Source organism: Trachurus japonicus, chromosome 21 (genome assembly GCF_045865225.1).
Source record: "Trachurus japonicus isolate A0001 chromosome 21, Traja_1.0".
NCBI lineage: Eukaryota > Metazoa > Chordata > Actinopteri > Carangiformes > Carangidae > Trachurus > Trachurus japonicus.
In genome coordinates, this window is record NC_140927.1 from 30,006,935 (window position 1) to 30,030,860 (window position 23,926).

Below are 23,926 nucleotides of genomic sequence, written 5' to 3' on the forward strand. Positions count from 1 at the left end.
TCTTTTGGTAATTATTAAATTACACTTCAATCAATTTTTATAACAATAATTATAATTAAAAAGTTGTCATTGTGGTTCTGTACTTAAAGGGATAGTTCACCCAAAATTCAAATTTCACTCATTATCTACTCACCCTCATGTCAACTAAGAGCTGGGAGAAGTTTCAGAGTCCTCCGTGCCTTCTCTGAGTTACGGGGGGGTCCGCGCAGCAGTATTTGTCCACATAATGGTTGTGAATGGTATGGAAGCCCATTTCCGCCACTTGAGAAAAAAAATTATGAGCTACTAAGTCATAATTATGAGATAGCTAAGTAGAAATTATGAGATAGCTAAGTCATAATTATGAGATACTAAGTCAAAATTATGAGATATTAAGTCGAAATTATGAGATAGCTAAGTAGAAATTATGAGATAGCTAAGTCATAATTATGAGATACTAAGTCATAATTATGAGATACTAAGTCAAAATTATGAGATACTAAGTCGAAATTATGAGATAGCCAAGTCATAATTATGAGATACTAAGTCAAAATTATGAGATACTAAGTCGAAATTATGAGATAGCTAAGTCATAATTACGAGATACTAAGTCAAAATTATGAGATACTAAATCGAAATTATGAGATACTAAGTCGAAATTATGAGATAGCTAAGTCATAATTACGAGATACTAAGTCAAAAGTATGAGATACTAAGTCGAAATTATGAGATACTAAGTCATAATTATGAGATCCTGATGTCGAAATTATGAGATAGCTAAGTCATAATTACGAGATACTAAGTCAAAATTATGAGATACTAAGTCGAAATTATGAGATAGCTAAGTCATAATTACGAGATACTAAGTCAAAATTATGAGATACTAAATCGAAATTATGAGATACTAAGTCGAAATTATGAGATAGCTAAGTCATAATTACGAGATACTAAGTCATAATTATGAGATACTAAGTCGAAATTATGAGATACTAAGTCATAATTATGAGATACTAAGTCGAAATTATGAGATAGCTGAGTCATAATTACGAGATACTAAGTCAAAATTATGAGATACTAAGTCGAAATTATGAGATACTAAATCATAATTATGAGATACTAAGTCGAAATTATGAGATAGCTAAGTCGAAATTATGAGATAGCTAAGTCATAATTACGAGATACTAAGTCAAAATTATGAGATACTAAATCGAACTTATGAGATACTAAGTCGAAATTATGAGATAGCTAAGTCATAATTACGAGATACTAAGTCAAAATTATGAGATACTAAGTCGAAATTATGAGATACTAAGTCATAATTATGAGATACTAAGTCGAAATTATGAGATAGCTAAGTCATAATTACGAGATAGTAAGTCAAAATTATGAGATACTAAATCGAAATTATGAGATACTAAGTCAAAATTATGAGATACTTAGTCGAAATTATGAGATAGCTAAGTCATAATTATGAGATACTAAGTCAAAATTATGAGATAGCCTAAATCAAAACAAGGGGCACAGAGGAGCTCATCGTAGCAGGATGGCTATGGAACAGTGAGGACAGATACCACACGGACTGTAACTGGAGTTGGAGACCTATATCTGAACGGATTAAAACATATTAATGCTCAAGGAGGACACGGGAACAGTGCTGTCATCTAGCCAGGCAGGACTAGCAGCATAGCTCCACAGCTGGATGAAGAACTTTCACAGTGAGGAAATACAATGAAGAGGTGGATAAAACTCCGTGGTGGTGGGTCGGCTGTGGGAGGCTGCTATGATAGCGAGGCCACACGGAGCACTGGAGGACCGCCACCGCTAACCGGCACGTCAGACGGCTCTCTTGTTTTAATCAGTGATGCTCGGAGCGAACTTTTGGACTATGCTGTCGGTTTGTCTGCGGTGCATTCACAGCCCGCCCGAGAGCGTTTTATTAGATCACCCAGCTTCTGGGACACTGGACTGTGACACTGGACTGTGTGGTCACACAGTGTGTGAGAGGAACACCGGAGGACCGCCTGATGTTACCTGCTGCATTATGGTTTGAGTGACTAGTGTCACACATGTAAAACATATTGAACAGTGCGCTGCAGCCACCTATGGATCCGCATCACACGTCCTGTACGTCCTAGGGTCACTAAGGAATAACAGTGTCCAGTCCAGTGTCCCAGAAGCTGGATGAACATGAATAAAACGCTCTCGGACGGGCTGTGAATGCACCGCAGATGAACCGACAGCGTGGTCCAAAAGTTCGCCCCGAGCATCTTGATTAAAAAGAGAGAGCCGCCGGTTAACGGTGGCGGTCCTCCGGTGCTCCTCTCACACACTGTGTGGCCTCGCTGTCGCATCATAACAGCCTCCCACTGCCGACCCAAAAGCACCACGGAGTTTTACCCACCTCTTCAATGTATTTCCTCACTGTGAAAGTTCTTCATCCAGCTGTGGAGCTATGCGGCTAGTCCTGCCTAGCATGGCTAAGACAGCACTGTTCCTTAAGCATTAATGTTTTTTAATCCGTTCAGATAAATAGGTCTCTAACTCCAGTTACAGTCCGTGGTATCTGTCCTCTATGTTTTAACAAGTAAATTACACTGAATCGTAATTTGAAACTGATGAAAACTCCATAGCCATCCTGCTACCGAGTGTAACAGAATTATTGTTAGGAACCTTTGTTTAGTTCAGTGTGACACACGGACATGTTTTGAAGTGACACCACCTGACCGGACCAAGCTGAATGTAACCGGGCGTTACACGCTTAATAAAGTTTGTAACCCAGCAGGGTTAAACAGTAAGAATAGTGTAGGCCTACGCTTCTTGTGATGAAGTAACAGACTTTAACACCGAGGACAGCTGTGCTCCGTGACTTATCTCATAATTTCGACATAGCTATCTCATAATTTCGACTTAGTATCTCATAATTATGACTTAGTATCTCATAATTATGACTTAGCTATCTCATAATTTCGAAATAATGCGTGCTCATGTTGTAGTTGTCACATTTCAGCGTTCACACACTGTAAAAGTAAAGAAATCTGAAATGAAAGCTGCAAGGACTCTGGGTGTTGTAGTAGTTGTGTTTCTTCTGTGCTCCTGTCCATATTACCATGCTGCTGTTGTTAAGGTGAACAATGTGACCCTAGAATCATCTTCAGGCCTTGAGCTTGTATTGTTGTATTTCAACTCTTGTCTAAACCCTGTGATCTATGTTTCTTTCTACCCCTGGTTCAGAAAAGCCATTAAACACATTGTGATGGTTTCATTAGCCATGTTTCCATCCAAAGTGATTCGAATTACTGGGAAATGCGCATTAAAAGAAATTCGAATCGTGTGTGTTTCCATCTACGGACTTCGCCGGTGGGGGCTTTTATTTTGCCGTGGCGGTGCGCCACAATTAATTACATGTAGTGAAACCCTGATGTTGTCTTGTGAGTGAACTGCAAACACAGGAGCAGATGGGGTGAAAGTGCGCTACATCACACTTGATTCGCATACAGCTGTTTCCATCCCATTCGAATCAACCAAAACCCGGCCATAGCGAGCGTATTTCATTTTGTGCGTATCAGGGGATTTTAATGCGAATCACGGCGTTTCCATCATCATTTTCCGATGCGATACATCTCGATGCGCATCTAAACAGCTGATGGAAATGCACCTATTGAAATCAGTTCTTTATCAGCATTTAGATATAATACAAGTACAATTGAACATTTTCCAGCACAAGTAGAAACCAGCAGGTAATTCATCACTTCACATAGGATTTTAATGTTTGTTTTGGTTTAACACTTAACATTTACTGCAGATGACACAGTCTGGGAGTTGTGATTCCTGATTTTGTGATATTCAAAACATACTTTGATCTTTTTAACACTGAGCGAAATCTGTTTTTGTTGAAAAAAATCAAAACAATGGTATGAGCATGAATAGATCTGTAAATGAATACATACAGAAGTAAATTATTAAATGCATAAAAATGAATATATTTTTAGTCATTAGTGCTTTTCTACATATAAGTATAGCTGCATTCATTGAATTGTTAATTTAAGAAGAGTAAGCAAAGTTTGTCTGAAAAACACTTGACTGGTTACTAGGTCATTTCTAGTAAAACCCTGAAAAAAGCATCTGCGAAGTCACAAAATCTAAGTTGCCAAGTTGGCAACACTGTAAAGTTAAAGCTATCATTGCACAAAATATTAAATACATACATAACTCTTGAAATACATAGATATATAAATAGTGCATAAAATGCGTTAATAATAATAATACTTGAAATAAATTGCATGAATAAATGTAGACGTACAAAAAATAAAGTATTAGCAATGGCGTTTTTATTTTGCTTTAATTTATGTATTTAATGATTTAGATGCATAAAGCTGAGACCAGCCAACCTACGAGGGAGCACACTTGCTGTGAATAAGACCCCAAGATACAGTACTTGAACTCCTTTACTTAACCCTCATGTTGCCCAAACGAAAATTCTTTCCTTCATAATTTGCTTGTTTTTTCATCCAATGGCCTGAAATGAACGGAGGTTGTTTTAATGTTGTTAATTAAAATAAATTTGAAGTAATTTGGTTGAATTCTGGGTGTTTTATTGAATTTAGTAACATATTTTGTCCTCTGGGGTCAAAATGACCTCAACTGGTTTGACTGCTAAGAAGCACAAGACATAACATTATCCAACAATGGATGTTACTATTTGCTGCCATTAAAAAAAATAAAAAATTAAAGGGTTAAAAAAAAATCCTGATGGAAGTTTGTCATATACCAGTGTCTGTTAATCCACCAATTCATTTTCCTTTGATCTTTTCTATATTTGAAATGATTCAGATTATTATTCAGGTATTTCAGATTATTCTTGCAAAAAAAGTGTGAAATTAGTATTAATAGGTTGGTCTGAAGTTTAATAAAAAGATGAAACATACATTTTGATGTGTCATCATCATTACCCTTGCTGGGGCTTGAACCCACAACCTCTGGCACCAACAACCAGCTCCTAACTGACTGAGCTAATTGTCTGAAAGTAAGTCCTTGTGTGTGACTTCTCAAATAGACTCAGGGAGTCATCACCCAGCAGTTGTCAAAATGTCAGAAATACAGTTATCTACACAGAGAAAGACAAAGAGGTAAAGAGACAGATCAGGTGGAAAATGCACCAACAAGGTTATTGAAGCGCGATACGAACCCACAACCTTGGTGTTACCAAGCTGACACCATACACACTGAGCTACAGTGAGACTTGTTTCACAGGGATTTTGCACTGTGATCAATTTGATGTTATTCAATGATGGCTGAAAGCCAAGCAAAATGCTAGAAAATGAGACCGACCAAGTGGTAGTAGTTTAAGTTCAAAGAGGCTGGTACACTAACAAAGTTAACCACTGGACTATACTAATACTTGAGAAAATTATTCATTGATAGCTATGTGAACGCTTTCAGCATTCAGACTACGGTAATAATAACTAGAAAATTTCCTCTCGGGAAATTTTGAAAGGCCCACGGGGCTACTGCCGGTTTTGCCATCTCTGTCAACATGGGAATCAAACCCATGATCTTAAGGTCAAGACAGAGCTGATCAGACAGACACATGATCATCTTTCTATAAGCACTGATATGGAGGAGCTGTAACCACATTAGGTTAACTGTGTGTGTGTGTGTGTGTGTGTGTGTGTGTAACTGTAATCACATGAAGCTGGTTCTAGAGTCTCTGTGTGTGTGTGTGACTATGAGCTGCATCCTGTGTCAGTCTGATTTAGCTGTGTCTGTGTTTATAAACATTTAAACGAGCGCCAGGTGGATTGTTTATGAAGTTAACAAGCTCTGGCCTGAGAATCACAGAGGTTACCACGGCTCACATTTAGGCTTAGCGTGAGAAAACGGTAACTCCTATCAGAACAAAACACAGATCACATTGCTCTAAGGACTTACTGAAAATTTTGGTACGATTTGGTGTTTCTACAGTAAATATTTTGGAGAGGATGGCAGTTTTAAAACATCAGGCCGTTCTGCTTCTCTCAGAAAATATTTGTATTGGAGTCAATGAGGAGCAGAGACAGACGTGGCCGCACTAAGAGGCTCCGAGTTTAAATTCTGTAAGTCTCTCTGATATTTTGAGCAGATGATGAGTGACAGAACAAGTTTGTCTACAAATTCTGAAAAAATTATGTGTGTGGAGTGTAAATTGTGGCCGTTTGGAGTTTGGAAAGAGAAAAAATCTGGAGTTTTTCTGGCATCTCTCCCACTCTAACCGATGATGTCACGCACTCTGACACGAACATTCCGTGCAATACACAACCATTATAATCTCATAATTTCTCCAAAAATGATCATGGTCATTGATCAGGGATTGATCAAAAACTATATGACCTATCAAAACGTGGAGTAATACAACAATACACAAGACTTGTGTCTACTAGGGATGTGGAGATTCACCGATTCATATCGGTGGTCCGATATAAACGTATGCGATGCGACTGCACCGGTAGATTCAGGCTACATCGGACATAATTTATGGTTGAATTTGCGATGCATCTCTTCTAGCCTTCTACATCGGTAAATTCCATGGTTACATCGATCATTTCATTTTCCGAGGCAACCTGAATGCACCATCGTGAAAGCCGTGCGCAGCCTCCTGCCCCTGACAGGTAGCAGCAGCAGCAGCTGTAGTCAGAGCCGCCAAGAACAGTAAACAGTCCGAGTGAAGCGGCGGGTCAATACTCGGCCGTCACCGGCTGTAACTAGGAGGAGGGTCGTGGTAGTGGCTCTGGTTGTAGTGAGCTGGGAAGCGGTGTTAGCCGCGGATGCTAACCGCTAGTTAGCGGTAGCGGTTAGCATCCGGACAGCTAGCAGGGCTAGTACAGTCAAAGATATTCAAACCGTCTTTGGTACAGTAAGTTAGCTCTCCTACTCTGCTGCATGGAGCTACACCTGAGCTTTGTGAGCACTGGCTGGAGACTAGAAAACACAGACTCTCCACCCAGAAATGTCCTGTGCACAACAAAACATCTGTGACTTGTCTCTTTTAAGTTGTTTTGTGAAGCACTTTGTAAACTTGTGTTTTTAAAGGTGCTATCCCAGATAGCACACGTACGTCTGGCCGACGTCGGCCTGAGGTTGGACGTCGGCCCTATAATTTATAACATCTGTCAAGCATCGGCCCATGGGCGAATATCTTCAAATTTGATACTCATTTGTGCCAGCTCATCAAACGTCTCTGGTGCGTCGGCTTTAAGTCGGCCGCAGACCTGCCCACAGACGGCGGGACCTCCTGTCAGTTTGGTCCAGAGACGTCGACGGAGTGCGTTTCAGGTAAGTTACTTGGGATATATTGCCAAAAAAAAGAAAAGTTAGGCCTATTTCGTTTATTTTGTAAAAGTTAAAGGTTTCCGGTGAGTGGCGAGGTACAACGCGGTCGAAATAATAGGCTACCAGCACAGGTGCCAGCTTATTTATAACTGTATTTGGCGTTAACGTTAGTTTAACTTAACGTTAGTTATCCTAACGGTTACAGCCGACACCAATCAAATGTTAAGTCCTATTTTTTTTCCCTCTATTGGACGTTATCTGGCTGGAAAAAGGTAGAAGTGACGGGACCGGTAAGCCGTTGTCAAAGCAAAAAAAAAAAAAAAAAAAAAAGCTCCAGAACTAGAGGGGGGGCTGGCCGGCCTGCTGCCCGGGCACAAGGCGCTGGTGTGCGGATGAGTGAAGGAGGGAGACTCGGTCTCTGGAGCTCACCATGGTTACATAGATAGCAGACGCTGTAGGCTACATTTTTGTCCTCGCGCTTATGACACGCGCTGTCCCTGCAGATTGGCAGCTGACTTGAGAATGATATTAGGCTACTCTGGTTAACTGTTGAGACAATTGAAACTGGTAAAAACAAATGTGTATGCTTATCAAAATTACAGAAAGAAGTGGCAGGCAGGGAAGTGAAGTTTTACACGATGGCAGAGGGAAAGGGCTTGAGAGTGTGATTGTTGCTGAGATTTAATCAGGTTGATTTGTCAGTGATTTATGACAAGACCGGACACTGCACAGAGCAGCAACCACGAAGACTTGTCATCTCACTGGTCATTAAATAAGACACATTGTTTACTCCAGCACTCCTTAAAGTGAAATTCCAGCGTAAGTGTAAACCATGGTCAAACACACCGTAACACGGAGTTAGACCCCCCCTCGAGAGACCAATTTGCCCGACCGCTACATTCACGAGATCCACCAACTTCAGCAAATACCGCAATATCGCCACACACGGCGCTCTCCGGATCCACTGTCTGACCACAACCAAAACGCCACCATTTGCCCAAAATAATGCTCAGAACTGCACCAAATGTCATCAATAGTACACACAGGGTCCCAGCACGTAGTACGAGTTGTCAAACATCTGCTAGCTTTGCCTGTTTTCTTTAGCAAGGAGATGCAACTCAACTCACCTACTTCTCCTCCGGGAGCCGCTCGTTGGTGAGGAAGCCCTGACGAGTCGATCACCGAGTGCACCGGAGTTCCGCAGCTCAATCAACAATTACCTCATGGAAATACAATCAGAGTTTTTTTTTTTTTTATCTTGCATATCACTTTATAACTATTATTATCGAGTGCTGGCCACGATATAGGCGCAAATGAGCATTTTTAAGAGCTGCGGAACTCCGGTGCACTCGGTGATCGACTTATCGCCACACACGGCGCTCTCCGGATCCACTGTCTGACCGCAACCAAAACGCCACCATTTGCCCAAAATAATGCTCAGAACTGCACCAAATGTCATCAATAGTACACACAGGGTCCCAGCACGTAGTACGAGTTGTCAAACATCTGCTAGCTTTGCCTGTTTTCTTTAGCAAGGAGATGCAACTCAACTCACCTACTTCTCCTCCTGGAGCCGCTCGTTGGTGAGGAAGCCCTGACGAGTCGATCACCGAGTGCACCGGAGTTCCGCAGCTCTTAAAAATGCTCATTTGCGCCTATATCGTGGCCAGCACTCGATAATAATAGTTATAAAGTGATATGCAAGATAATAAAAAAAAAAACTCTGATTGTATTTCCATGAGGTAATTGTTGATTGAGCTGCGGGACTCCGGTGCACTCGGTGATCGACTCGTCAGGGCTTCCTCACCAACGAGCGGCTCCCGGAGGAGAAGTAGGTGAGTTGACAGTTGAGTTGCATCTCCTTGCTAAAGAAAACAGGCAAAGCTAGCAGATGTTTGACAACTCGTACTACGTGCTGGGACCCTGTGTGTACTATTGATGACATTTGGTGCAGTTCTGAGCATTATTTTGGGCAAATGGTGGCGTTTTGGTTGCGGTCAGACAGTGGATCCGGAGAGCGCCGTGTGTGGCGATATTGCGGTATTTGCTGAAGTTGGTGGATCTCGTGAATGTAGCGGTCGGGCAAATTGATCTCTCGAGGGGGGGTCTAACTCGGTGTTACGGTGTGTTTGACCATGGTTTACACTTACGCCGGAATTTCACTTTAAGTTTTATTTTACTAAGCTACTGCATATAACATGGTTAAGGTTTCCTGCTGCTTTCCTGCTCGTATTAAGTGACTCGCCCACTGATGATGTCACGGTTCGCAAGGAAAAACCAACTATTTTTTGGTTCCGCTGCGAACCGACTTTTCAGGTTCCGAACCAATTAGTTTTTCAGTTTGAACGCGCCGGCCGGTTCAAAGTTGCGTTTGGGAACCAGAACCGTGCCGGAGCCCTGCCAGTGTGAAACCGCTATGAGAGTCCGACTTCATATAAGTCAGTGTTGTTGAGAGAGTTGTCAGAGCTGCAGCTCTCTGAGGATGGAGGCTGACGACGGAGCAGAGCTCTGCTTTCCACTTCTCCTCAATATCTCCTGCAGGAAGCCCACATCTCCTTGGCCTGAAGCTGTGATCCTTCACATCACACTCTCCTCCATCTCTGTGCTGACTGTAGCTCTGAACCTGCTGGTCATCATCTCAATCTCCCACTTCAGGCAGAAAAACTTCTCAGCTGACCCCATGTTATTTTAACTTTGAGATGTGAACAGGTTCTGTAGACATACAAGGAGAATGATGATGATGATTATTGAGTTTGTGGCACATTTTGTATGGTAGTTTCAGTAGTTTACCCTTTACCACAACACAATAACAGACGTGGATGATTTTATGTGTTGTCACTCATCAGGCCTTGTTTGATTACACGTATTCTTTTCTTCTCCCTCCAGGCAGCTCCACACACCCACTAACATCCTCCTCCTCTCTCTGGCTGTCTCAGACTTTCTCGTTGGCCTCCTGCTGATGCCAGTTGAAATCTTACTAACCACAGCCTGCTGGTTTCTTGGTGATCTGATGTGTTCTCTGCATATTTATGTCACTTTCATCATCACCTCCACATCAATAGGAGACATGGTGCTGATATCGGGAGCGTGCCTATGTTCCCTCAGCCCTATGTTCCCTCAGCCTTATGTTCCCTCAGCCCTATGTTCCCTCTGGACTCTCTCTACCTATCTGGACTCTCTCTATCTGGCCTGTCTAGCCTCTACCTGGTCTTTTTACTAAACTTAACCAACTCCTTTCTTCATTGCCTAAACCCAACCAATGGTGGGACCAAAGGGCTGTGGGAATAGGGCCTAATTTTCAGTGACAACAAAAGTTAGAAATGAGGGAACATAGGGCTGAGGGAACATAGGGCCTAATTTTCAGTGACGACAAAAGTTAGAAATGAGGGAACATAGGGCTGAGGGAACATAGGGCTGTGGGAACATAGGGATGACCCCCTGATATCAGTCGACCGTTATGTAGCTATTTGTGACCCTCTGCATTACACCACCAGAGTCACTGAGAGAAGAGTTCAACTCTGTGTTTGTCTGTGTTGGTTCTGCTCTGTTTTCTACAACAGTCTTATCTTTAAGGACAACCTAACTCATCCAGACAGACACAGTTCATGTTATGGAGAATGTGTGTTTGTTACTGATTATATTGCAGGAACTTCTGACCTTGTTGTGACCTTTATTCTCCCCATCACCATCATCGTAGTTCTGTACATGAGAGTGTTTGTAGTGGCTGTGTCTCAGGCTCGTGCCATGCGCTCTCACATCACAGCTGTCACACTGCAGAGCTCAGTGACTCTAACCACAAAGAAATCTGAGCTGAAAGCAGCCAGGACTCTTGGTGTTCTTGTAGTTGTGTTTCTATTGTGTTTCTGTCCATATTATGGTGTTGCTCTTGCAGGAGACAACTTGATCAATACTTCATTTGCAGCTTTTGCGTTATATCTCTTCATTTTTAACTCCTGTCTGAACCCTATAATCTATGCCTTGTTCTATCCCTGGTTTAGAAAAGTTATCAAACTGGTTGTGACTCTGCAGATTCTGCAGCCTGGCTCCTGTGAGGCCAATGTAATGTAGAGAGGCTGTGGAGAAACTAAGATGACACCTGCTCTATGGAGAAATCATGAAATACAGACAATTAAAGTGTAAAGTATGAAGTACATGTGAACAAAAACACCAGTTGACATTATTTCTATTTAATTTCTAATTAACATGGACACATAAACATGTTGCAGCTTTGCTAATTGTGTTGATTTACAGAGTCAAACAGAACATCTATATCCCTCTCAAACTGAAAACTGTGTGCATATAACAAACACCATTAGACACTGTTATTTCAGGGACTGAACATTGTTGCATCTTAAAGTCAGGATTAAAGTCAGGCTAGAACTAAGGCTGAAATTCAGCTTTGTTATGTCTTAAGATCTGTCATGAGTCAGTTGTGAGCACCAAGATCTGTTTCAAAGAAAATGACCCACTTCTATCTAAATTAATTTGTGACACAGCTTCTGCGTCATGTCATTTTTTACCATTACAGATTTTATACTGCAAGCCGCAAATGAACCTTTATTTAGGGCAAAGGCAATTGGCCTTTAAAGATTGGGGCAGTTGGAACAAGATGTACTGTAGGGCAACAGAGGCCAAAACCAAATGAATCAATTGTGCAAGAAAAAGTTTTTGGGTTTCTGCAGCTATAGATGATAAACGCTGTAACACCGGCCAATGTAATAATGTCCACAAACGTAATACACCACAAATGTGACACGCAATTTCCCACAAATGTAATAACTATTACGTTTGCAGAGATTTATTGCGTTTGTGGGGAAGTGAAAATCTTCAACTTTCAATATTGTAATAACTTCCCACCAATGTATAATGCAATGAATAAAGTCATTGTGGTTGTTGTTCTTTGTTTGCCTATAAACCTACCAATAGGCTACTGACCGTGAGTGCAAAATCCAGTTTCTGACTCTCTCTGAGTAAACCTTTAGATTCTTTGTGTTGTGTTTACAATAAATCCAGATTTCTTCATATTTTTATTGCAGACGGGAGTCTGAAATAAGATATCACAGGAATTATTTTTTATCGAGCTATTTCCCTCTGTCAACCACAATACGTCTCTGTCAATAACCCTGACCCTCTGACCTAACGTGACCAAACTAATTTCTAAACTACAGCTTATCATTTGAATGTTGACTAGGACCTATATTTTAAAGCTGAGATTGTAGCTATTAATTCTGAAACACATAACAACCCACACATAAGAATGTGTCTAGGAACAGACTGCTGCTACTTCCGACTCATTTTGATGTTACATGTCATTAGGCCTATTAGAACATCATTTTGCTGTTACACCATTCTAAAGTCACCATCACAAAATAAACCCAGACAGGGTGATGAGTAAAAGGTTAGGCTAAGTTACATTTCTCACAAAATGAAATACTGGTTGTGATTTTACTGCAAATAATTTTCCTGTAAGTAGGCTAGTAGTAGTAGTAGCCTACAAATATAGAACGTCTCTGATGTGGTGCCTGTGTAAAAAAATAGGGGGAGAGCCCCGTCGAAAGTAACGAGGTGAAAGTAACAAAGCGATTTTCTCAAGTTACTAACTTAGTCAACATGTACATCATGCATGACCGAACAGACCTGCAAAAAATCATTAGGATACGTCGTAGGCACTACTTTGACCGAGTTACATTAAGGAACCTGTTTTCAACGACGGAAAGTAAAATCACTCGAGCGGAATTTTTGGGCTGTGTTTACAGTTTCAGGTTGTCATAAAGTTATGAGTCAGCAACTGGATGTTGCACCCACGGTCAGTAGCCTATTAGTAGGTATATAGGCAAACAAACAACAACCACAACGACATTATTCATTGCGTTATTACATTGGTGGGAAGTTATTACAATATTGAAAGTTGAAGATTTTCACTTCCCCACAAACGCAATTAATCTCTGCAAACGTAATAGTTATTAAATTTGTGGGAAATTGCGTGTTACGTTTGTAGTAGGCAGGGGCTATTACGTTTGAGGGATTATTACATTAAAAGCTGCAGATTTTTATTACATTTGTGTTTTATTACGTTTCTGGACATTATTACATTGGCGGGTGTTACAAATGCTCCTAACAATCGCTCCTGCAGGTCCTACATTCACTAGAGCAGCTGTAGTAGCATGAGAAGAGATTTAACTTAAGCCTGCCACACACATAAAGATTTTATGAATCTCAACCGATTTTTTATCTGTGAGAGACCCCACACATGAAGATAAAAAATCTGTGATTGAACAGTTTCGATCGTATTGTGTGTGGTGTGCTGCGATATTCCAAACACAGCACACCACACACATTAAGATTTTTCAGAATCTTGACCCTCCGGCCAGAAAACTCAGAAAGAGATCCGCGGCATCACCAGCGATACCAGAGGTGTCGTTGTAGCTACTCTTTCGGGTCTATTTCCAGAGTGGACAATGAGAATGGCGTAATTTTTTTTTTTATGAAAGCGGGACACTTCAGCCTTTACAACGATCCCATCTGTGTGTGTCTGTGTGTCTGTGGCTCCGGACGCCGAGCAGTCAAGCGGCTGTCCAATAGGGACGTGCGCTGTCACGTGACGGGCTGTGAGCGGCGGTCACATGATCGTTTAAACATGGCTGCTCTATTGCTGGCTGGGGGAAGGGGCAAAATCAGCCCGATTATCTTTATGTGTGTGGCAGGCTTTACAGTAGGTGACAGCGGCTGTCAACACAAGTTAAATAGTTCTCTGCAACTCATGCAACTGGTCTGCACTCATTGTAGCTTTTTGAGGAGCGTGTCTCACTGTGCATAAGCACCGCTTGACAACTTTATTCACTGATTTGGGTGGAACTGGTGTCATACTTTATTTATGGCTTACCAACTGCTAAAGTAGCTAACCATTAGCATGTTAGCAGACAAAAGCGGCAAGCTCCACAATACAAGAAATTTGGGGCTCAACTAGGGCTGGGCAGTATTCCAAATTTTCATATCATGGTATTTTTCAAAATCATATCGGTTTCACTGTATATGACTGTTTTTTCTTATGCAAGAATGGGCTTACCCACATTTCCTTTTAATGACACACACCCACACAAAAAGGTAGGCTACGCATGTAGCCTACATGTCGCACTGGAACACTAATAAATACTAAACCCTCTATATCTCTAATTGTACAGTGTTCAAGTTACTCCATGATCGTCTAGCACACTTTTTTGGTGAGCAGTGGGGAAACGGGTCCCCGCTGAAACACCTCCCCACTGCACACATTCTGGGCGTTGTTTGGGCTCTTAACCGGTATTGTGGTATATGAAAAATTCATATCATAACAAAAATAAAGACTGGTATTCGGTATGTACCGATGTACCGCCCAGCCCTAGGCTCAACAGTGTCCTAGGGAGCAACAAAACACACACAGCCTCTGAGCCTCCTTGAGCTTCAGGGAATGTGGTAGTGCAACTGGGGCTAACTGCTAACTTACTTAAGCTAAGCAAGCCATGGTGAACTGCTGTTAGTAGTGACCCAACCTCGGGCTGCAGTGCGTCGAGCCCAGCAGGGTCTGGTAAGTTATTATAGTCTATTCCCCGTCGTCAAATTGGACACTGCTTTTCTCGGTCACGGAGACTGTGTCTGTTCCGATAATGTCCCGAGAGCTAAAGGCGTACCTAAGATGTAGCCATGAATGCTATGCCGTGCACATCAGCTGTACGTCAGCGAAAAGCATGCAACAGTACCTGGCATGCACAGCATAATGGTTGTGGTGTGGTGTAAAACATTGGTACCTTGTGTAATTTTAGGCACCACATCTGCCATTTCAAAAATGGCCATACTGGCCTTTTGAGCAGCAGAGCAGTGTGGCTCTATGGGACAACCATGGCAATTTCCGTCAGGCCATGATATAATTCAAGCACTGATACGGGTTGTGTATTGCACAGAATATTGAAAGTTACAGTGGATCACACATCAACATAACACACCAACTACCATCCCTTAACTTTGTCCTGAATACATTTAAACGTCTTGTTAGTACCACAATTTTAACCCTTCATTGTTAATTTTATTTCAAAATGTAGAGAACTTTGTACTTTTCCAGTCAGTGTTTTGTTCATTGCAATACTTTCACATTTTTCCCAAAAGTGTCAACACCTTTCCGTCGTGCAAGGGTTTGAGTGTCCCAGTTATCCTGTTAATTGTGTTGTCTGGGTCACTAGCCCCTGGAAGCCGGTGCATATTCTCATTTGCCCAGGTCATAGTATTTCAAAGGAGGTTAAATCGAAAGCAACTGGACTTAGTTATTTGTCTAGGAAGACGTTTCACCTCTCATCCAAGAGGCTTCATCAGTTCATGTACGCATCTGACCAGGCTGGGACTGGTCCAACTATCTGGTGTGGAGACTCACTATTTAACCTCTTGTGTGGGCGTTCACAAGGGTGATGATGTCACTGGTTCCCATTTGTGCTCCAAGTGCCAACGACAGTCGTTTAAATGACTGCCTTTGATGGAAGGTTGGTTTCGACTTCGTTAGTGCCCTATTGTGTTATAACGACAGTCGTTGGAGTCACTTGCCACTTGTGAACAGTGGTTGTTCTTTGAGGCTAGATTGTTGAATCTCCTGGGAAGGGATGAAAGGGCTTCCCAGGAGATTCAACAATCTAGCCTCAAAGAACAACCACTGTTCACAAGTGGCAAGTGACTCCAACGACTGTCGTTATAACACAATAGGGCACTAACGAAGTCGAAACCAACCTTCCATCAAAGGCAGTCATTTAAACGACTGTCGTTGGCACTTGGAGCACAAATGGGAACCAGTGACATCATCACCCTTGTGAACGCCCACACAAGAGGTTAAATAGTGAGTCTCCACACCAGATAGTTGGACCAGTCCCAGCCTGGTCAGATGCGTACATGAACTGATGAAGCCTCTTGGATGAGAGGTGAAACGTCTTCCTAGACAAATAACTAAGTCCAGTTGCTTTCGATTTAACCTCCTTTGAAATAGCCCCTGGAAGTGTCAAAGCAAGTTGGTCCGTGGGGAGGGGCCAGATTGAGAGCGATTGACAGACCTAGATCAGAAGAAAGATACCAGGGCCCCCTCATGGAAACAGGATATGAAGGGGAGCTTGTGGCCAGGCCTTAGCTTGTGGGGCCTGGTTTGGCACAACCCAAAGAAACAACTTTGAGCTGCCACCCCTTAGGCCCATTAACTGCATGGCAGGAGTTCAGGGCCAGGGACATTACTAATTGAGCAATAGGTGAAGGTGGGGAGCCAGCCGTTCAGACCCCTGGTACTGAAAAATATCTTTAGGGTCATGGAATCTCACCACGCTGGGTGGGAACGAACCTCAACTGGTGTAGAGGGTGTATTGTACAAGCTAGATATTGTTGGGCCCACCTCCATTCACAGAAAGGGTTCTGGTTCTTTGAGATGTTCTGAACTCTCTCTACCCAGGTGTGGAGAGTCTCACAAGCCCTGGCGGAGCTCCTTGGTGTTGGAGTAGTCCCCACTGAATGAGAGTGTCGCCTCCTTGTGTCCTGGAGGGAAGGGCTCTGACTGTTGTTTGGTGCATTAGTACCAAACAAAAGGGAAGCTGTCAAGTCTAAGGAGAAGGGCTTTAAGATTTGGTTGAACCATGGGTCTCCAGAAGCAGCTGATGGGTACCGATTGGCAAGGAGGTAGGCTGCAGCAGCAGTTGTAGAAGCAAAAACCCAGGGCATGTTGAGTCAGGAGGGAGAATTGCTGACCTAGACAAGAGATTTTGTCGGGCAGTGAAAGGAAGTTTTCTGAATGGCTAGGGCACTGTAGTGCATGTGCGACCCAACAGTCTTCCTGTCCTTACTGACTTGCTTTAATGGCAGGACGAAGGAGGGCCTGGGTGGGTTTTGAACCCTTGTCTCCCCACTTCCAGCCCTTTCCCCTGCTGTTAAACCGGCCTGCCCTCCCTTCCCATGAACCAGTCTGCCATCCAGTCCTCCCATTAAGCTGGCCTGCTCTCCCTGCCTCTCCTCCCACCGGAAGCTGCCTCCATCAGCTCTCCTTAACTTTTCCATGTTTCCCACATTCTGTGTCATAAACTATAATATTTAATATAATATATTTCTTGTCTGTAACAACATCTGTTGCACGTCTGCCCGTCCTGGGTGAGGGATCCCTCCTCTGATGCTCACCCTGAGGTTTTTCCAGTTTTTCCCTGTTAAAAGGTTTTTCTATGGAGTTTTTCCTCAGTCGATGTGAGGGTCTAAAGCCAGGGACACACCGAGCCGACCGTCGGGCGTCTGGCCTCGTCGGACGGCGTCGGGGCCGATTGAACATGCTCAGTCGGGACTCGTCGGCGTCGGGGCCGATTGAACATGCTCAGTCGGGACTCGTCGGCCGTCGGGAGAGTAGACTCGTCGGGTACTCTGATTGGCTGTGTGCTAGCTATGGCGATTCTGATTGGCGGTGTCCTAAGCGAATCAGCGCAGTGTGTGGGAGGGACGGAAGTGACCACAGTAAACAAACGGTGTGCTACAGTAAAAATGGTATGTAAATGGTATGTAAAATAAAAAGAGGAGTAAAGCAATATATTAAGCGGCAATATATATATATATTTAAACATCAAAGATGTTCAATCAAACCCACATAGTTTGAAACAACGTTCAAAGCACACCCAGCTCACAACTAAGCATATAAAGCCCGCTAGCTTAATGCTAACGTGTAATGTAAAACACCATAGACGGGCTAACAGAAATTAGCATCGGCTATCGCCAATTCGCGGCAACCGAGCCACAGCAGTAAGCTGCTAAAAACTGTTTTAATTTCGGCTTTAGCGCTGTTAAAACGTGGCTGGTTACATTGTTTTGGGGAGATTAATGTTGCTCTCATTGATGAAATTAACTGTGGCAGTGGCATTAGTTTGTTTGAATGAAAAGTGAGCAGGGCTGCCCCTGGTCTGTATTGGTCTGTATTTCTATGGGGGAGTCCTCGCCACTCAGTCGCTCTGGTCGGCAGTCGGGGCGGTGTGTTTCACTTTTTCCTTTCTCCCGACGAGAGGCGACAGACTCGTCGGCCAAAGCCGTCGGCGTCGGGACGCGTCGGGAAGCGTCGTGTCGGTGTGTTCCTGGCTTAAGGGCAGAGGATGTTGTTATGATGCCATGTAAAGCCCTTTGAGTAAAATAGTGTGTAGTGTAAAAACAAGCTATACAAATAAAATTGCCTTGCCAGGCTGCCACCCATCAGGAATCCATGGACCCACCACTGGTGCTACATGGATTCTGCCAACAATGCCAGAATGTGGCAGGACGAAGGAGGGCCTGGGCTGGGTTTGAACCATAGCCTGTAAAAAGAATGGACATAGCACCCGTGACCTCACCCATTGGTTTGGGGGAGTCTGTTTTGTGACCCTACTACAGGGATTTGAACTGCGCCATCTTGGATTTTAGGTGGAGTCTACTTTCCATATTTGGAGAGGTGCGGCGGTTAGCCAGCTAAGAACCCACCCACTCAACTCGAAGCAACCAGTTAACGGCCAGTAACTGTCTGTGAACCTACGAATTTGAAGCCTAAACAATACTAACCCCCCCCCCCCCCCCCTCTCACACAGTGTTGTGGATTTGCATAGGAGTTTGGTGATTGACAATAATTATTAAGCATTAAAGCAGAAGTGAGTGATCCGGTCGTTTTCGCTAATGCTGCGTTCCAGGCAGGCTTTTGAAATCGTAAATTACAGCTTCAAGTCACAACTTACGACTTTGTAGCGTTCCAGGCAACCCACTCGTGTTTTTCCGACCTGTTTTACCGGTGAAAGTCACTATAACGGCCACTCGTAACTTCCGACCGGTGAACTCGTACCAGATCGAACTGGTACCACTTCACGGTCGGAAAAATACGAGTTTCCTTGAACGCACCATAACAGTCCTCGTCGCTACGTCACCACATTCACGGCGTTCCTTGGCTGCACACACAGCCCTGCATGCCGTTCTCTCTCCTCATTGGATAAAAACTGTAGGATACGATAAATGTTTTCTCTTCGGCTCAGAGCAGAGCAGAGGGACTGAGAGACCCGTGTTTCGGTCCAAACACTCTATGTGAGTGATTGCTGTCGGAAGATATAACTATTTAAGACTTATATTAACACAAATACATCACTCACTTCTGCTTTAATAGAGAAACTAATACGTTTAGGATTAGCGGTCGAAAACAGTAGTAAAACCACTTATTGACTAATAATTACTAGTAAAAAGAAAAGTTGTATTATTAATTAAATTAAATTAAATTAATTAATAACAACTGCGGGGCACCATCCTGAAATCAGGGATCAATGACCAAACAATCAGTCTCGATTATAGAAATCTCTTATAGAGTAGAATAATCAATTAAATATGAAGGCGTAAAGTCGAGCACAGACCCTGATAACCAGCTTTAGCGTCACAATAGAGTGTTCCTCAGGTCCACACACAATGGTCACAGTCACGCCGCTCACACTGATCACTCTGGTACGAACTCTCGTGTCGGAACGCTCGTGTTTGGGGCGGAGTCCCTTATGGCGGCCCGTTGTGTTATATAGGCAGGTATATGTGTGTGTGTGTGTGCGCGGCTGCGCACGTGTGTGTGAGTTAGTAGAGAGGAAAAAGGAGAGAGAGAAGAGGGAGAACGGCGGCTAAAAGGGACGATCGGTTATACTAGTCAGGGCTGAACCCAATCTGTGTCCAATACCACAGTGAGAATAAAAGAGCAGACGCGCATATATCTTCACTGGTCTTCTGATGCAGATACGGAGAATTGCGTTCAGCACGTGACTAACGACCTAGTTAACGTAACTAGTAAACATCGATCGGCCACTCTAGTTAATACAACTAGTAAACATACAGCAAAATCAGCACAATCAACATAACCGGACGCGGAGGTCCTAACAAAATCACGCTAAATTCTAGTCGCTGCCCAGACAAAAGCTCTCTTATGAAGCGTGCTTCCCAGCGCTGATGAGGTCCGTCGACCTGATGGCCTGGGGCTGCTGTAGCGTCCCACAGCGGGATAAAACTGGTCGTCCTCTGGAAGGGTGGCAGAAAGGAGGGCCAGCTGAGTTAACTCTGATGAAGGGAGAGAGCGGCGGTTGCGCGGCGGTCTCCACAGGATCCAGGTGTTTCAGATGAAACTTGAGGCAGTTTACTTGTCCAGCAAGCTCAGAACTGCGGCCTAGGTCTTGAGTCCAAACGTTTGGTGCGCCCCCTTTAGTAACTGGTTGCGTGAAGCCGGAGCTCCTTGCAGCACTTCGTTACCTGGGAAAAAGCAAGGAGCTGCGCGTCGCCGTGGCACTTAACCTTTGCTGACGTCACGGGGACACCTGGGGCTTCCCCCAGGTGCTGACCAATGGGAGACCAGTGTTTGAACGTCTGGGTGGAATCACACCTGGATGTGATTTAACGGATGTTCGCTGCTGGCGCGCATCCTTTGTCCTCAGCTGGTTTTTATGGTCCTTTGTTTGAAACATGTGGGTTGAGGTCCCAACAACAGTGTTCACGGAGGTGGAAGCTATCGGTAGAATCTAAAAAAAAAAATGTACCAGGCTGTAAATATGTTTATTTAAGCTGCAAAGTCGGCTATTTTAACATGGGGGTCAATGGAGAGTTGCTCACTTCAGACACCGGCCCCCAGAGGTTGCCGGGGCACTGCAGCTTTTTGAACGCGGAAGTGGTATTCACAACTCCCCCCTTGGTTTGAACCCTAGTATCCCGTGTAAGAGTCATGCACGCTGACCATTCAACCAAAGGGATATCCCTCTATTTCTGAGCCCTTAAGTGTGTAGTTGTGTGGACACTAAAACTTGGCAGAAAAGATGTGTTTTCAAAAGAAAAGGTAGTAGTAGATGTAGACAAACTCTCTCTGTGGGACAAAAGAACAGTACCATTGGGAAATTCTTGTTGAGAGACACACTGAGAGTCTTTCTTCATATAAGTCATATAAGTTGAGAGAGTTGTCAGAGCTGCAGCTCTCTGAGGATGGAGGCTGATGATGGAGCAGAGCTCTGCTTTCCACTTCTCCTCAACACCTCCTGCAGGAAGCCCACATATCCTTGGCCTGAAGCTGTGATCCTTCAAATTGCAATTTCCTCCATCTCTGTGCTCACTGTAGCTCTGAACCTGCTCGTCATCGTCTCAATCGCCCATTTCAGGCACAAAAACCTCTCAGTTGAACCTACAATTTTATAATACCTGAAGTGAACAGCCTCTGTCGTTTTACAAGCAGAATGGTCTTTGGCTTGTTGCATCTGGGCACTAGACTTATATTTTTGCATTGCTGACAGTTCTGTGATATAGTAACTATATTTGTGGATTATCAGCAGGGTTTGTTGAAATAGATTGTGTTGTTACTCAATGTGGCCTTGTTTGACTGCAAATATTTTTCTCTTCTCTCTCCAGTCAGCTCCACACACCCAGTAACATCCTCCTCCTCTCTCTGGCTGTCTCAGACCTTCTCGTTGGCCTCCTGCTGATGCCAGTTGAACTCTTCCTAGCCACAGCCTGCTGGTTTCTTGGTGATCTGATGTGTTCTCTGTATAATGTGGTGGCCTACATCATCATCTCTACCTCAGTAGGAGACATGGTGTTGATATCAATTGACCGCTATGTAGCTATTTGTGCCCCTCTGCATTACACCACCAAAGTCACTGTGAGAAGAGTTAAACTCTGTGTTTGTCTGTGTTGGCTCTGCTCTGCGTTTTACAGCAGTCTTATCTTAATGGACAACCTGACTCATGCAGAAAGACACAGTTCATGTTATGGAGAATGTGTGCTTATCATTGACATTACAGCAGGAACTGTTGACCTTGTTGTGACCTTTATTCTCCCCATCACCATCATCGTAGTTCTGTACATGAGAGTGTGTGTAGTGGCTGTGTCTCAGGCTCGTGCCATGCGCTCTCACATTACAGCTGTCACACTGCAGAGCTCAGTGACTCAAACCAAAAAGAAATCTGAGCTGAAAGCAGCCAGGACTCTTGGTGTTCTTGTAGTTGTGTTTCTAATGTGCTACTGTCCATATTATGGTGTTGCTCTTGGAAGAGACAACTTAGTCAATATCTCAACTTCATATTTTGTATTGTATCTCTTCTATTTTAACTCTTGTCTAAACCCTATAATTTACACCTTGTTCTACCCCTGGTTTAGAAAAGTTATCAGACTGGTTGTGACTCTGCAGATTCTGCAGCCTGGCTCCTGTGGGGCCAATGTACTGTAGAGAGGCTGTAGAGATACTGAGATGACACCTGCTCTGTGGACAAATCATGAAATACAGATGTAACCCAGGTCCCATGTAGTTAATAATAAAGCTAGAGTGGTTAATACGATGAGACTGGGCCTGGGCTCGTTGTAGGACAATACAACTTTTTTTTATGTTACTTTGAGAATGTGTACCTTTAATATTTACTACTTTAATAATAATGACCACCACAACTGTACTTTAAATGCAAAAATATTCCCTTCACAGGTATTTATGGACACAAAATAAAATAAGATTCAAATGTATTCTAGGAAAAATATATAAAATAAAAAAGCACAGAATTATTCACAGTATGAATAAAGAGATTTTTCAAATAGACTTCAGTTTCTTTCTTTTGGTTTCACACTTTCCTTTAACTTAAAATAAAACCCTTTTTGTTAGATACTTTCAAAATAAAATACCTTATGTACCTCGTTAATACCTTTGTTACAAGCAAAACACTTTACTTTTCAAAAGAATACCTTTTGTTTTTATACTTAAAAATAAATAATATTAATCCCTTTTTCAGAATCTTTAAGTTACCTTCAAACAGTACTCTTTCATTCACAACAACACAAAACTCAAAATTGTACCTGTGGGCCCACACACATTCATATGAAACACACTTTAAATGACTTTAAATGTGTTGCAGGCCTGTTTATTGAAGCTTGTGTGCGGTGGGGCCTAAAAACTGTAATGGCCGCTTCACTCAGAGCTGAGCACAAAATAAAAGCACGTGCACGTGTATGTTAGTACTCACGAATCCAGGGTTCTATGTCATCCCTCCTGACCGCCAGAGGCGGTGCTTCAAGCACTGGATATTTCCGTCTTGCGCATGCACGGTCGAGTACCTATACCAACAAAGTCACCTGTGACCCTCACGTGACCCGAGGTGATAAGTTCCGGTGTCACCTGAGGATCGATTCCTTTTCATCTTCTCGCTTGCACGTGAGGTCGTAGTCTGTGGAGCACCGCTTCTTTTTTCCTCGTCCCCGGTAGCCTCGCGTCCTGGTAGGTCGGAGCTGCGGACTGGTCGTTCGCCCTCCAGAGGCTGGGACTGTGTTGATGTCGTTGGTGCTCTGAAGAGACAAGGTAGAAGGAATTTAATTCTGAATTACGCAGCGGAGCTGTAGATTTTGGTTGGGGCCGCTTACGGCGTTAGCATCGCAGCTCCGTATTAGCTGTCACTTTCAGTTATCTTTTTTCCCCTCTTTTTTTTTTTTCGCCGTCCCGGTTAACACGGGTAGCGGCGTTTACGCTCTCGCCCGTTTGCCGTGGTTTTGCTTGTTTAGCCGTTATCGTTGTTGCAGTTTTTACTGTTGTTTTGAGTTAGACCGGCCGCAGTGATCCCGCTCACGCCGTGTCCGTTATTGGTTGTTGGGGCTAGCAGCAGCGTTTCCGCTCAGG

At 43.3% G+C, this 23,926-nt stretch overlaps 2 protein-coding genes and 1 long non-coding RNA gene across 8 annotated transcripts in view; 2 read left to right on the forward strand and 1 right to left on the reverse strand.

Moving 5' to 3' along the window:
- LOC146965504 (uncharacterized) overlaps positions 1-23,926 on the reverse strand; it is a 518,674-nt gene that overhangs the window by 478,582 nt on the left and 16,166 nt on the right. The window lies entirely within an intron of this gene.
- LOC146965535 (trace amine-associated receptor 13c-like) lies at positions 9,764-11,352 on the forward strand. Of its 3 annotated transcripts, none has more exons than XM_085764401.1 (3): positions 9,764-9,939; positions 10,171-10,371; positions 10,713-11,352. In XM_085764401.1, the coding sequence occupies exons 1-3, from the start codon at positions 9,767-9,769 to the stop codon at positions 11,350-11,352; spliced, it is 1,014 nt and encodes a 337-aa protein (XP_085620527.1). In that variant the 5' UTR covers positions 9,764-9,766. The 3 variants fall into 3 exon arrangements, with proteins under 3 accessions (XP_085620527.1, XP_085620525.1, XP_085620526.1); XM_085764399.1 differs by having other exon boundaries at positions 9,767-9,939; positions 10,171-10,379; positions 10,733-11,352; XM_085764400.1 differs by having other exon boundaries at positions 9,767-9,843.
- Positions 18,791-22,498, forward strand: LOC146965536 (trace amine-associated receptor 13c-like). Of its 4 annotated transcripts, none has more exons than XM_085764915.1 (3): positions 18,791-18,804; positions 21,261-21,434; positions 21,682-22,498. In XM_085764915.1, exons 2-3 carry the CDS (start codon positions 21,262-21,264, stop codon positions 22,496-22,498), a joined length of 990 nt encoding a protein of 329 aa, XP_085621041.1. In that variant the 5' UTR covers positions 18,791-18,804; position 21,261. The 4 variants fall into 4 exon arrangements, with proteins under 4 accessions (XP_085621041.1, XP_085621042.1, XP_085621039.1 ...); XM_085764916.1 differs by having other exon boundaries at positions 21,261-21,348; positions 21,686-22,498; XM_085764913.1 differs by lacking the exon at positions 18,791-18,804 and having other exon boundaries at positions 21,252-21,434.